Source organism: Aythya marila (genome assembly GCF_965140915.1).
Source record: "Aythya marila genome assembly, chromosome: 1".
Classification (NCBI taxonomy): Eukaryota; Metazoa; Chordata; class Aves; order Anseriformes; family Anatidae; genus Aythya; species Aythya marila.
The window spans coordinates 165,076,561-165,092,402 of NC_139042.1; the positions used below are offsets into that span (position 1 = coordinate 165,076,561).

Consider the following 15,842-nt stretch of genomic DNA (forward strand, 5'->3'; position numbering starts at 1 on the left):
CAGAATCTTACATACACTGAAACATTCTTTAAAGCTTGAAAGGAGCCCTAATAAACTCAAAGGTTTTGAGCAGATCAAAGGTATCCTGTCCCCTTATTATTGTATATATGTAATCTAGTAGTGTCACGCAGTATGTTTACTGCCTTCTAGTTGAAAATATTGCATGAATTCTGTCCTGAGGAGTGCTCAGTTAATACCTCCACTTCAATCTTCCACAATTTGACATAATGTTCAACAAAGAGCCTGGGTAAGGAGCCTGCTGTAGCTCTAGTACAGCTACTGTTTGAAAAATAATAGTCCAAAATTTAACAGCTGCATCCTGTAACTTACAAGAATGGCCTGGGAGCAAGTCTTTGCTTAAGCCCATTAGTGGCATGGGGAAGGAGGAAAGATGAAAATACAGATGGAAGGAAATAAACCCCACACCAAAATGTGAAACTGACTCATTAAAATAAAGGGTGATGTAATTAAACTGCTGAAGCACTGTGCAGTGAAAGCCTTGCTGTACATAAATCACATAATGAAGTGCATTTGAGCATGAAATATTATACTGTATAAATCAAAAACTGCACATAATTAAGACAGAGAAGTGGCACAATGGCACTACTCAAACTGAAAAAGGAATTGGCTACATATTGCTGCGATTGTAGTGGAATGGTAACAAAACATCTGTAGTATAATTAAAAAAGCAGTTGAGAAAAAACCAAAAAGCAAGCAAACAAACAAGCACAAAAACTACTTCTCTTAAATGCACATCTTCTAACTGTCGGAGGAAAGAAACAGCATATTTCATATGTCACATTTGCACTATATTTGTTTCAGGAATAGATAGTATACATGAGTGCTATATTATTATAACTTACAATTGCATGTAAAAATTGTCCTGATTTATTTCAAAAAGTTGTGGAACTGTTGTACACGAACACTAGGGACTGAAAATAAACAGGATTTCATGATGAAAGATACCACTGGTTGCCATAAGTATAGCTGCAAAGGTTGATATTTCACATTGATTAACTATATCATTCAATATAGTATGGTAGCACACAGATTAAGAGAACAGAATGGAAAACACACCACTTTGCTTCAGTAAGACAAAAACTTACTGGATGACAAAAATCTCCTTGCGTCTAAAGAAAAACGAGGAGTATCTGGAAGTAAAACCCATCAACACTTTAGTATATAAACAAAACTATTACTATTCTTATTCAGCTAACAGTTTGGAAACAATGCCATTTTGAAGATCTGTCATGGTCATTTATACAAGTTACAGTTATCATAGTGCATAGAAAATAATTCTGTCTCCAGAGAATGTATTCCACCGTTATTAGCAGGTAAAAACACTGTTATCTGAATGGCATGTGCCCCACACAGAACACACCACATGCACTATATCAATGACTTCCAGATGATTCCTACTACGATTTCTCATCTATTACAAGCAGCCATTCCTGTGTGCACTATTTTGAACACGTTTGTACATGCAATTGGCTTACTCTGTACCACACACATAGACATGTACACATTCAAACAAAACAGGTCAACAGCTACAACCTTTCATCTTCCAGCTATTCCTAGTCTGCAACAGTAGGATGTCTGACTGCTAGGGCAAGACTATTTTAGGCTTCTCATCTTTAAGGAGATTGCCTACCACAGTGTTTCATCTGTGACACAGCAGGGAAAATGCAGGTAGGTAAAGAATGTTCACCAAACATTTCTAACTCGGTTGGATGCCATAGATTGTTGAGAATCATCATTATATTTTTTTAAAATGGTGAATAATATCAATTTTTCCAGCAGTCAGAAAAAGCAATCTGTTTTCCTTTAGATATGTACCCATGACAAGATTCTCTGTTGGACAGAAAAAATGAGTTGCCTGGACTTGCTACATAATCAGTGTGCTGAACTCCTCAGAAACTCAGACACTATTCAAAACCTTTTGTGAAAAAAACAAAACAAAACACACACACACACACACACACAAAACAACAACAAAAAACCTTTCTAAATGTCAATTAAACAATGATGGATTTGTTATTGAATTAGCTAACCAGGACTTCTGCAGGGGTTGACTATTTCAAAATGTTTAGATAGGTTTGCAACCTATACAAAACACTGGGCCATCAAAAATACTGTGTTTAAATTCTGTATGTTTAAAAATATGTAGCCTTTTTTTTTTTTTTTTTTTTTTTGCCAACACAATTAAACAGTGATTTGCACTTAGATCTTTATCTTGTTGTAGAAAGAGCTGAAGATTAAGTGATTTTCTAAAAGCTAGTGAGAAGTGTCTTGAGGAAGGAGGTCATTCTTTGAAAAAGGATCTCAGTGACCTGTGTAAATAAGAACACCACAAACACTTCCAAACAAGCAAAGGTCAGAAAGAGGTCACGGCTACAGCCCCTTTGGACTACTATTTTGCCTAAGGAGTATGCTTACCGTGTAAATCTCTCATCCTTCAGCTCCAGGTCTGCCACTGTAATCAACTGATCCAATTTGAATTTAGTGTCAATAATTTCAGCATCTCGTGGTGAGTATGTGCCTCCCTCTTTTTGCTTTTGCCGAATTCTAAAAATAGTGATAAAATATTAGTGGAAAAATAAATATGCAAACAATTTAAAGAAACACATAATCAATACAATAATTAGACAGGATGGAACTTAAAAATGGCTGCAAGAAGTCCTTCCTTAACCTTTATTCCGCTCTCACTTCCAACTTAGTCAAATCCAGCTGCTATTTTGTCTAAAACTCATGCAGAAAGAATCTAGCCTACTCATTCTTTTAGTTTTCCTACACACATTCTTCAGCAATGCCTGAATGATGCAGCTGAGGAAGAACAGAACTTGCACTGGAATGAGCAAGCTAACATCATTTATGCATTACCTAGCCTGCTTCTTTATGTGGGCATTTGTTCACAGTTCAAATTAGAGGTTCATTTTTCTTTCACAGGTAAGACTTTAAAGTATTTAATTGTTAAATTTATCAGTAAGGCAGAAAATAGCATTTGGAATATTTACTTCATATCATTCTGTTTCCCTATAGAGCTGACAGTAAGTAGGGTTAGCCATCATGCTAACTTTACCAGCTGACACTGAGCTGTACCTTCCACTCAAGTGAATGGAGAAGTGACTCTAAAATGGTAAGATAGATGTCTGGTCTGATTCACCCTCTGGAGAAGCTTGTTTTCCTTCTTCAATTATGGAGATTAGCCCTACAAGACTAAAGTTAGCCTCCCTATGTTTCTACATAAAAAGATTAAAAAAAGAAAAAAAAAAAAAAAAAGAAAACAGTACATTTTGAAATGACAGGTTAGTTCCATTTATAGAATTATTTCAGCTCTTCATTAAAACATTCTTGAGTGTTTGCAAACACGGTATGAAAAGAACGTATAAATCTTACCTTGCAAAAGCATAGACTGCAGCCACCAGGAGAACAACTGAAAGTATGCACAAAGTAACTGCAAGAATAACTTCTACAGATCTTCCTGACAGTCCTTCACCTGCAACAGAAAGTGGAAAACTAATATTTAATAGATTCATTATCATTTCTACATTTCTAACAGGAAGGAATCAGGTAGAGATGAAAGACAGACACTTCTATCTCAAAATAGCTGCATGTGTTTTTTATCAGTTGCAGAGGTGCTAAAAAACAAAACAAAAAAGAAAAACAGGAGCAATTTATTTAGAAGCTCCTAAGCATTTCTGATCTATGTAATACATATGCTAACAGTATATGTCCACAGTTATTTGTGCAACCATCCAGTAGTGCTTTTCAGGTTTACCTGCTAAGCAGGTTATGGTAGATATACACTTCACTCACATCAGTTGGAGCATGTATAACACTAACCTTAGTTGAGCTCCTGCTTCAGCCTCAGTGCAGCCAAGAACAGACACACTGCTCTATCAGTTATGAATAACCAAGCGCCAAAAGCGGAAAAGAAAGAGCAATAATCTAAAGCTATGATGTTTGTAGCCATCACTTACAGACAGAAATAAAAGATACTTTTTGGAGATCCCCTCCTCATGTTATTGAAGGAATGCACCTAGTGACTGGATCTGAACAGTCTGGATTAATCTGCCTCATGGATGATTAACTCATGCTCTTTATTCATGTGGAAATTGGTGATACTGTTAGAACAGCCATTAGCGGGTCTGAAGGTATCTTAAAGAGCTTGATGATATTAAGTTAAAGGGGCTGGTATTCTTATCAGTCCCTGCAGGTGAGAATGAAGGTTCATTTAAAAACTGATAAACCTGTTTTTTAGTATTTTCGAAACCTCTTTTCCAGCTTCTTTGTTGCTAAGTCCTTTAATTTCCCATTCTTCTTGGTAATACTGTCCCTATCTCAGAAACCTTAGTCTCTTTTCTCCATAGGCACACAGAGAAAATAAGAATAACAAGGTATTACTACTGCTGATATTCTTTGCTTGTGCTGGTATACATCTCAGCGTTCTGATCCACAATAGGAAACCTAGCTTCTGTCCAGCTTTGAGGAAGGACAGAAAAATATACTGCCTTCCTGTATGAAACCGAGATTTCTCACTCATGGAACAACATCCTCCCAAGGACACAGTGAAGTCCTGATTTCACTTCTCTCAAAACACTTAGAGAGCATATTGCAGATGATTTGGACTTTATGTACACTATAGAGCTTGATTAAAATTCAATGATCTTGACTTAGCTGAATAAATTGTCTTAAAACAATAGGATACAATTTTGTAAGACCAAGTACATAGTTCTACATGTAGACAGGAATAATCAATTACAATAATACAATACAGTAAACAGTAGGTTAGGTAGCAATTTATCAGAAATTTGAGATTATTGTAGACCACAAGCAACATGAATATGCGATATCATGCCTGTATGAAATGACAGACATAGCCTTGTAGTACAGAGAATTAAGTGTAGTTTTCTAAACACCTGACATAATTCCTCCACTGAATTAGTAAAGCCTCAGGTGCAACACAGGACACTACAAGGTCAAAACAGTTTAGACCAGGCCCAGACAACACAGAAAAAAGTGAGTATATAAAAAAAAGTTGCAAGGGGAAAAGGAACGAATAAGTCCCTGATCTCTGTGATTGATCTATGCATAAGACAGCATCAATAACCACAACAAAATTTTGATTATTTCCAGTTTCAATGGATTTTTATTTCATATGGAAAACGACCACACTTGTACAGGACTACTGAGTTGCCTGCAATGATTTGCTGAACTAGCTATTACAATTTATAGAAAGCTTATAATCTGTCTTGATGTACTACAGTTTTAAACAGTATTTGCCACCACATCTTAACTATCTCATGGAAAAATTCTGACCATTCCTTGTAGTGTGGACATTATTTTTGCAATCCTAGACATGAGTTATAAGGAAGAAACCCTAATTCTCCAGCTCAAGAGGAGAGTTGTGGTACTCGAAGTATGGCTGAGTGGGAAGGTGATACTAAAATGTATTCTTCGTTACCATTAAGAAATCATTATTGCAGCTGTGTATCACAATAGTTTCTGCTTCGTTGTTCCTCTCTAGTAAAATTGCTGTTGCTCAACAAGAGCATCAGAAATCTGTGACAGAGATCTCTCTTATAGATTTCCATATTTTTTCTTCTTCAAACCTATTTAACATACAGTATTAAATTGCACAGATACAAGGTCAGTTCTCTGGTTTTCCAGATCAAAAGTACAAGTAGACTTAGAAACCAAAATAATCAAGGATGTTTTCTGAGCTGTAATGAATACCTATGACAAAATTCAAGTTATTGTTTTATCTCCTAAAACAAAAGTGTTGTGTTAGCAAAGCACAGATTTCAGTGATTATTACAAAAGATAATTATTGATTCAAAATGGAATTGCATTTCTGATTTCAGGCAGCATAAATTTCTTCTGAAAATGTAGTGTTGTTAAAAGTGAAATAGAAGTCATTGGTCACAGAGATATCCAACAGCTACTGATCATTTTAGCATGTTTTCTGAGTTATGCTTCTAGAGCAAGTCTGAAGTTCATATTACCAAAGCATGTTCTATAAAGAAACACTTAGGCGAGGTTCCTCAAATTATGAGTCTCAAGAGGAAATGTGTTTAAAAAATATAACTTTCTTTATTCAGTTAACATGCAGCAATTGCTGTGCTGGGGCTGACAACAGCAGTTCTGGTGCTGTACCAAGGCTACTTAACTGCAGTACCTGTCACACTTGTGATATATGAATTTGATGTTGATTTCACAACAGTTTTGTATGAAAGCACAGAAGGAACTCTTAATTACCTAGTCCACTTAAGTTTTGTAAGCAGTACTTGATGTTAAACATTAGCATAGAAGGCAATAGAATATGGATACTAGGAGCCATAGACATTTGAGGAATTTATCAGGGCTATTTTTTATCCCACTACATTTTATTCAGCATACAAACAGCTCTTGCTTTTTTATGATTTACACCACAGGAGACAATGTCACAAGTTTTCAGTAACAAAAAAGAATAGCATGAATTACCATATCTGCCTGCTACTACAACATAATTTCTCTATTTGTCTTGATGATTTCTTTAAGCATTTCAGAGTTTCCTGTTAGAAAGGTGCCCAGATATGTCCATCTGACTGGATAGAGTCTGACCCATTTCCATCAGACTTTTTTTCTCTGATCAGACATAAAGTCTCTTCCTCACTGGTCAAGCTATTTGCTTCATTGGATTAGAAATTTTTAACTCAGAACCAATAAAAACTACTTTTGTCTTTCACTTTCTGAAACATTCAGGACTGGAGAAACAGTGCCAGATCCTTTCAGAATATTCAGGTAGTGAATTAGCATTTCAGGATCTTCAATATCAGATCATGTAACAAATTTCTAACATGGATTAGATGAATAAGGGAGCTCATATCACAGAAGATGAATGCCAAATGAAAAATATGTGCCCACTAAAATTCTTCTGGGTACTCATCCAGTTGTCTTGGGATCCCTTTTCAGAAAGTCAGGGCTAAAGCTTAGCTAAGTAAGTTTTGGCTTACCAATGTATAAAAAGAACCTAGAGATCTTATTGCGATCTCAGAAGAGAATCTTCATTCCCAATTTTGGTGGTATATCAACACCTCCATGGAAGAATTCATGCTGGATTTGAGACCCTGTAACAGCTGCCTTATTGGCCAGTGACATCAGAACCAGATGGTTTCTATTAGACAATAGTAATTTATTAATACAGAGCTTTGTCTGTATATAAAAGCTGAAGGGCTACAGGGTCATGTCCTCAAATGACCTACCAGTTGAAGAAATGATCAGCAGCTGAGAGGTTTACTACACCATGCTCACTGGAATAGCTGTAATAGTAAGTTGAACAGAGAGGGACATTGAACAAACAGCATAACTTCTGACTATAGTCCACCTAATCAAGATAAGCAATCCTGGCAACATAGTATTGTCATTGATACAACTGAATCTCTGCTAATGAACTTTGACAATATTTCTTTTTCATTTAATGGTCCAGGCTGAGGCAAGACATCCTGAAAAGGACATAGGAAAGAATGGATGCATTTCCTCACCAGGCAACAACCATCCTGGTTAATCTAGGTCCAACAAAAATAGATACTATGTACTACAATGAAATCAGTCTACTAAAAAGGCACAATAAATTGCCTAAATTCTTTGGAAATAGAGAAATACTTTAATAATTAACACTGTCCTTACCTAAAGTTTTGACAGGATCAGAAAAGTCAGAATCTGTAAATTGTCCTTTAACATTAGTTGCTCTGAACTTAAATCTGTAAAATAAAACAAAGAAAACTAATTAACTTAAAGTTTACTAATTAACTTAAAGTTTATGTGTATTTCCTTAAAAATATTTAATTTAGAACTATTGAAGTTTTAGCATAATATAACCTGGTATCCTTATCCACCTGCAAAAGTAGCATTATGACAGACATCTAGGACTCAGTGTCAATATGTTAAATGTATAATGAAACTATATGAAGCAGGCTATATATCTTGAATTTGGGCTTATTTAATTTAGGAACTCAGTAAGCACTAAAAAATAAAAAATAATTGTCTCCCATACTTCCACTTCAGACAAAAACTTGAAATTAAAACACACAGTGATATTTCAAGCTCCAATTTTTCATTATTGAACTATTTGTTTTGTTTATTTATTTATGTATTTATACATGTTTGTGTAAATATATATTTCACTTAAATGTTTCTCTTGGACGAACATACAGGCAAACATACTTACAGGTACTGTTTTCTTGGTTTCAGTGGGCCGTTACATATTTTATCTTGACTGCCTGGTATCATACATGTGGTATCAGCGCCTATGACATATATCTCTTCTTTGCCACTCAGATCTTCTTTTCCTTCTATACATGGTGGGTTTGGAAAGCCTTCATTTGTAAAATACGGTCTTGGTCTGTTGAAGTAGGCATCATACCACTTAGTAACATTCCCATCATGCTGAGCTATTGTCAAGAAAAGAAATAATCAGAAATAATTTACATTCTAATCAGATTGTAAATAAGTTAAATAAAAGATTATTTTTTAAGGACTTAGCATGCTATTAGTGCCATTTATACAACTAAGGCTGTAGCTCTCTTTTTAGGTCTCTAAAGACCCCACACCACCTGTATTTTGCTAAGAGTAAGTCAACTGAATCACAGATAGAAAACTTCAGTGTCAGTTTCACACATAAGATGTGCCTGTAGAAGACATCACTCGTACAAGCCATTTACTTTGAAACTGGGAATGTCTAGCAAAGACAGTAAGAATTGTTTACTCTAAATACAGTTTCATAAATGAAATGACTACTTTTGGTCAGTACTGAGCAACTCTGACAGGAGAAATATCTTCAAAATATCTCTTAACATGGTATTTAGTTCAGTTCAAGAGAAACTTCACAGAAATAGCTATGAAGTAAATGTCTCTAGGATTAGTGCTGAAATACATCATTCAGAAAAAGGTGAGAGACTGTACCACTTCATGTGAATACTTTACCTCCACGCTTTTAAAGATAGCAAACCAAGCAAAGTAAATACCTGGAATTTTTCCTTCTTAGGTAAAGTAAGCCTGACCGTATGATGTCCACTCATGAAACTCCCACACACATTGGTAGGCAATTACTCAAAAGAGTATCATGAGACTGGTCACATGCGTAAGTGTTCATCAGCCCATACAAGGGAATACGCATTCTAACCCCACAGTCTACAGAAGGGATTTATATAAATCCCTCTGCCCCCATTATGAAATGGAAATATCAACTGCACATGACTGCATTCTTTTACAGGCAACACTAATAGCAATAGAAAAAAAACTTGAAAAAAAAAAAGTATTATATTTATTCATCCTTCACAAAAGCTAAATGTGTTTATTTCTTCAAGAAGATGAAGAAAATATAAAGAAAATATAATGATAACAGTAGGGCTTCATTGGCAAGTGTTCTCAAAACCCAGGCTACAGGTATTGTGGAAGACTCTTTGCTGTTAGTACTGCTGTCACAGCTAAAGTAATTTTGTCAGCTGTTTTCTGACAAGTTTCTGACAACCCCCCTCCCCCCCAAAAAAAGCTGAAAATAAATCTGTAAAAAACAGAAAACAATTTTCAAGAGAATATATAAAATTCTACCTCCAGCTTCCGCAACAAGAACCTGTATCTTCTTGATAGGTCCATGATCATCACTGTAATAGCAAATTGGCATTCTGATTGTAATTGTTGTGGCTGTGACAAGTAAGGCCCCATTGGTATCATAAACAGGTGCTGGTTTCTTTTTGGGCCGTGGTGGTTCTGTTTTTAAACAAAGATATACCACAGAGTTTTGTTTTACACTGCAAGTACTTTGTTCAGGCACATGGCTGTGTTATGGAAGACAAATCATCGCCATATTTTCAGGGACAATTTAATGTCCTAATTCATGCTCTAAGCCTCAAAAAACTGTATTCTCTTAAATGCCTCTGCATATCAGTTTTCCATTAAAAAAAAATAAAAACATTGTCTTAGATTTTCAGAGGAATTTCAGCCAAAAACTGTATTTATATTCATGAATATGACACCGTATACCTAGCTATACCTCCATTATATTCTTCTAAGCTGTTTGCTGATGGTAACTAAAATATGCCTGCTTTGCTGTGCTGCACATGGTTTAGCAAATGATTAGTGACACATAGCAAAACTGAGCACTGCAATTCCAGGCTATCAGTTATGTGCTCCCATTCCTACTTCCTCTAAAAGTACACAACGGCACACAGCTATGTAGTCACAGGTAGAAAAGCAATTTCTTCAGCATTTATAGAGATGTCAGAAAAAGTGCACTTTTTGAGATATACCTTTGATATCCATGGTTATTTTCAATTGAATTTTTGGTCCTGCACCAGCACCATTAATTGCATACACCTTAAAAAAAAAACACTTGTTAATGAGTATTTGTACTAGCTTCAAATCATCCAAATCTAGATATATCTGAAGCAACAATGAATGCTGAAACACTCCTTTTACGTCATTCACACTTTGATAGATTTTACCTCATATTTCTTTACAATCCTAAGTACAGTAATCCTTTATCACTTGTAATGTAGCTCTTACAAAAAGGAGAAAAAGAAACCTACTTGAACAGTTCTGTTGTCACCTCTCATGTATGATTCTCTGATTATATGAAAGGATTCTTTCACATAGAAAGGGACTCTGTCAGGGAGTACAGTGACAGGAAAAAGGGTAACAATTTTAAGCTGAAAGAGGGTAGGTTTAGGTTAGATATTAGGAAGAAATTCTTTACTCAAAGGGTGGGGAGGCACTGGAACAGGTTTCCCAGAGAAACTGTGGATGCCCCATTCCTGGAAGTGTTCAGGGCCAGGTTAGATGGGGTTTTGAGCAACCTGGTCTGATGGGAAGTGTCCCTGCCCATGGCAGAATGTTTGGAAGTAGATGACCTTTAAGGTCCCTTGCAACCCAAACCATTCTGTGATTATATAACTACAAGCATATTCTTCTAGTAAGCTCCCCTTGGAGAACTGGACCTTTCATCTGAACCAAATTTGCAATGCAAGTGCTGGAATTAAGAGAGAAATTTAGTCTTGTGCCCGTGACAATGCTTCACAGGCTGCTTCAGTAGGACATGAACTTGTGCACAGCTACCACTAGTGATGTTTTGGGCTGCCATTCATTCCTCCTCATTGTTCCCCCCTTTCCTCAGACTTCACATTCTTCACAACCCAGCTAACATTCTCTGTATGACAGTTTTGATTTGGCTTAGTTTTGTGTTCCGTATCCAGGCTAATCTCTCAATCACACCAAAGAAAAAGTATTAATTCTTACGCTGACATTATAGGTATGTCCTCCTTTCAGTCCTTCTATCATCGCAGTGACCGACTGATCTGTTTTATCAATGACACTAAGGTTGTGGATCTGGATAGCAGCAGGGTCATCTTCATTGTACACCATAGCTTGATACACCTGAATATTCCCATTTGGTTCAGATGGCGGCACAAATGTCACTTGGAACTTTGTTACCTCATCAGGTATCTTCTGAAATGTTATGTTGTTAGGTGAGTCTTCAGGCACTGAAACAGACATTTAGTGATCCACTTAAATCAGTTCACTGCTATGACTATTAGAGTAAAACCTGAAAAATTACAAATTATACTTTCACATTATCTATATTTCATTTGTATTTTCTGCTTTTACCAAAAAATCTCAATTTTATTACTTATGTAAATATTTACAAAGACAAATGAAAGTTAAATTTAAGTATTATTCTTGATGATAGCATTTAATGCTATAAATATTAAAAATAATTGTTAGATAACCCTCATTAGTTTCTACTCAGAAAAGTTTCTTCTGATTTTCTACTCAGAGAGCCTAAAGGCACCACTGTACCTTGAAATATATCCTGAGGTAAACAAATCCTCTCATGGGTTGACATGCAAGAAGCAAGTGTTAGTCTTGAGTATCCTTTCTTGAAAGCCTTCCCACAACAGTGAGCTCCCTCCCAACATATAAACAAACCACCATGCTTATCACAGCTAACTCTAAGAAAAAAGTTTTCCACTAGCTGATGCCCAGACATATGCAGGAAATTACAATGGGTCAAACAAGTGTTTCTGCTTCTGTCCAAAATTGTATCAGAAGCCAACAACCACACAAACACAACATGAACTTTTGCCAAAGACAGTTATTTGTCAAACTTTTATTCCAGTAGTTTATTGTCAAGACAGCAGAGGTATAAATCATTTTCCCAATGTCTCTGTCTGAAAGAAAAAGGCTGTAACATTCTTTCCAGGCAGCTGAATATTTACTGCTCTACCTGAGCAGACAAATATGTAGCATGACCTCTAAACAGTGAAATGAAGTAACTGAGAGTAAAAACATTCCCTCAGACAAGGACTTAGATGCAGTTGTCAATATTCCTTTTTTTTTTATTTATTTTTTTTATTATTTTTACCCTAGCCAATGTATAATAACTCAGATTTCTCTGGAGGAGTAAAGTCTATGTAAATTAGTCCTATCTTCCTCAGATACTCAACTGTGTGCTAGACTATGCAAACCAGATGAGATGAGATGGAAAAAACAACTGTTCTTCATTGTGGTTACCCAACCTTCTAGTGTATCACACTTTCACATGAAGGAAAAGGCTACCAAAAAAGGTGGCTCACAAACCAAAAAAGATAGCTCACAAGACAGACTCAGATACCAAAAAATTTAATCTTCATTCATTTTTCCACAATAAAAATCCCTGGGGATATAAACAGGTCATGAAAACCTTAGAATTTGTCATATTAAAGGCATTATATATATATTTACATATATGCACACACTTATCCTATCACTAGGGACATTAGATTTTCATACATGGAAGGAAAGATAAATGATAAATACAATCACTATGTAGTATATGCTAATCTGAAATTAATTTGAATATATAGATAAACTGGTTGACTTGGGGCTAACCTCACTATAGATAAGGAAATTGTACTTTAGATGGAGTTGATAATTAGTTTGAATGAAACAAAACTTCAATTTTTTTTTCAGATTTTTTTTTTAAATATCCTTAGTGAACCACTCAAAACTTGCAGAAGTAACAGATGGAGCACAACCAGGAACTATGTATATTAAGATAGAACTATATCTTTCCTATGTACATGTTTATATTTTCCTAAGCAAATGTTGTCTACTTTACTGTAAAGCCTCTTGGTGTCATGACTCCTCATATAGTTCCTCACATTCAGTGCTCAATTATATTTCTCTGGAAAACTTAATAGCATCAGCAGGTTTTTCACCTTAATATCTACCTCCTTCTCCAGATTGTTTTGAAAATGTACAGCTGACTTTAGCACAGCACTTCTGGGCTACCAACCTCCTTCCACTAATAATACACAAATTATGTCCTAAGTTCAGTACAGGTGCCATTTATAAGCAGTGTGATCCAAATCACTTAAAGGTAAATCTTATTATTTATTATCACCATAGTTTTCTTGCTGATTGGCACCTTCTAAACATTAAAGAAAAAAATATTGTGAGTACAAATCTGCATTAAAAGCGCACCATTTCTTCAAAACTGTCATTTATCAGATGAAAGAAAAACAGCAAACTTTGATCCAGATGAAGTGGAGAAAAATACAAACCTGCTTCAAAAGTGGATACAATTACTGGAGAACTAGCCTTGCCTTCAATGGCTGCAGCATTAACGTCACCCGTAAAGGCAATGATTACTACAGAATATCTTGTAAATGCCTTCAAATCAGAAATTTCTAGGATTTTATCCTCATCATTTGTCTTCAGAAACTGGGCTTTATAATTGTCATTATCTACCTGCAAAATAATAATTAAAAAAATATAATAAAATATTTACAAGATTTCAAACAGCCAACAGCAGGGTATTACTATTTGAACACCATATTTAACTTGTATCTCACTCCTTTCCTAACCGCTGCACAGCTAGAAAGCTGCACAAGGGGGTATACACCCACCCCACTCATGTTGGTTCTTAAATACTTTGTGTAATATGGATGTAATGGGTTGGAAGGAAATTGGTGCCCTCTTCCACGGAGCAAACATAGACCAATTGGCAGACAGTGGGTCAAGAGAGCAGTACTAATCTGAAATGGGAAACAAACTAGGCAGAGATCCAGAAGAAGATCAGCTATATAGTTTTAAATGATTTGGAATACAAAAACAAAAAGAAAATTGGGTAGCAATGTATGATGTTGATAGCACCACAGAGAAAGCAATTCTTCTTGGGATTCATTAATAACAACACTACTGCTAAGACAGTAGAATGGGGTAATTCTATCACAAGAAGAACTGGAAGGTTTAAATAATTGGGGATTAATCTAGAAAGGGAAAGGTGGCAGAAGACAGTAATAACTTCAAAATATAAGAAGGATGTTACTGAACTGAGGATAATCCATTGGTTTTGGTGTTTGAGAAAATACAAATAAAAATGATATTTTCACTAAAAAAGATAATTATTAAATATTACAAAAATTGCAACAATATACCTAACCATATAACTAAGGCTGTGACTGTAATGTTAGTTAAAAACAATACATGAATAAATAAATTAAATTAAATAAATTAAATAAAATTAATAAAAATTAATCTAAGAATAATCTATGGAAGGTTGTTGAGCAGCTTTCCACACTGGACATTTTTAAGAACAAGATAATGAATTGCCTGTCAGGAAGATTCCAGGTATGCTTGTTTCTGCATTACAGCAAGTATATGCACAAGATTACTTATTGAGATCCCTACATCTAAAGTAATCTGTAGTTCTGTAGAAAAATATACAATGTTGAGCTTTATATCCAATCTAATCTTAAGTTAAAAAAAGGAGAAAGATAAAATATGTTTGTTTTTTTTTTTCTAGCATATGATCAAGTATCATTTTCAAAATTCTTTTTATGTCTATTCCCACTACTTCAGTTAATGATGTTTTCATTATTGTTTCTTCAGTATGTTATTTGAAAAGAGGATTAGGAAGCTGTACAGTAGTTTTCCCACTGGATGCAATCTGTATTAAACACAGCTGCTAAAACATTAGAATAGTTCTATCATACCTTTTATTTGACAGATATGCATCTATCCCCACTGAGAATTAACCTGAACTAAACTTTCTGATGGACTTAACAGACATTCATTTCCTGGGATGGCCATCAAGGGCTTTTCCTATCTGACTATCAAAAATTTGGCATATAAATATTTATACCAGAGCTAAAATACAATCACAACAATGCATCATTATATTTATATTCTTTCTAAAGTTGTATGGTTTGGTTCCATTTGCCTTATAAAATCCAAATACATTATTAAAAAATAAGGCCTAATTAAGGCCTTTTAAGAATAAATATGTCAGAGTAGAAATCTGAAATTATTCTGTTCTGTGAGCCAATTTTTGTAAATCCTTAAAAACACTCAGTTGAGAACTAAAATGAATGAGTTTGTACATACAGAATTTTGTGGAATTTGGAGTCTTCACAAAATTCTCATTGGGAAAATAAAACATACATCCAAATTTTCATTGCAAACATATTGTGACAGGTATATTGGCCTTTAGGAAATAGCAGATTTGTCTATTAAGAGAATTATCTACAGAATCGACACCTGTAGCTACTGATCATTAGAAAGATAACATCAGGTAACAAGGAATCCCTAAAGATAAAATGGCTTACTTGAAATACTCTCAGGCAAAAAAGTACTACTTTTTAAAAACAAAAACAACTTGTGGTTTATTAATGGTTGTTTTAAGGGCAGTACAGGATGAAAACAAAAAGGCCATTAGAGATTTTCTCTTATGCTTTTTTTTGCTTATAAAGATCAAGAAGAAAGAAGTGTTATTGCTGTGCTACCAAAATACAGTTAATTTGATGGACAGAGCACCAAGTGGA

General features: G+C 35.0%; 1 protein-coding gene across 10 annotated transcripts in view; it reads right to left on the bottom strand.

The window, feature by feature from the left end:
- Positions 1–15,842, bottom strand: part of PTPRQ (protein tyrosine phosphatase receptor type Q) — a 136,446-nt gene that overhangs the window by 26,083 nt on the left and 94,521 nt on the right. For 8 of the 10 annotated variants that reach the window (XM_082778171.1, XM_082778174.1, XM_082778173.1 and 5 more), the window contains 9 exons: positions 13,581–13,767; positions 11,275–11,519; positions 10,290–10,356; positions 9,592–9,750; positions 8,210–8,432; positions 7,669–7,742; positions 3,397–3,496; positions 2,437–2,565; positions 1,107–1,151 (listed from right to left, as the gene is read on the bottom strand). In XM_082778171.1, the coding sequence (XP_082634297.1) occupies positions 1,107–1,151; positions 2,437–2,565; positions 3,397–3,496; positions 7,669–7,742; positions 8,210–8,432; positions 9,592–9,750; positions 10,290–10,356; positions 11,275–11,519; positions 13,581–13,767 (1,229 nt within the window). The remainder of the gene's footprint in view (positions 1–1,106; positions 1,152–2,436; positions 2,566–3,396; positions 3,497–7,668; positions 7,743–8,209; positions 8,433–9,591; positions 9,751–10,289; positions 10,357–11,274; positions 11,520–13,580; positions 13,768–15,842) is intronic. The other 2 variants (XM_082778170.1, XM_082778169.1) reach the window with 1 other exon arrangement.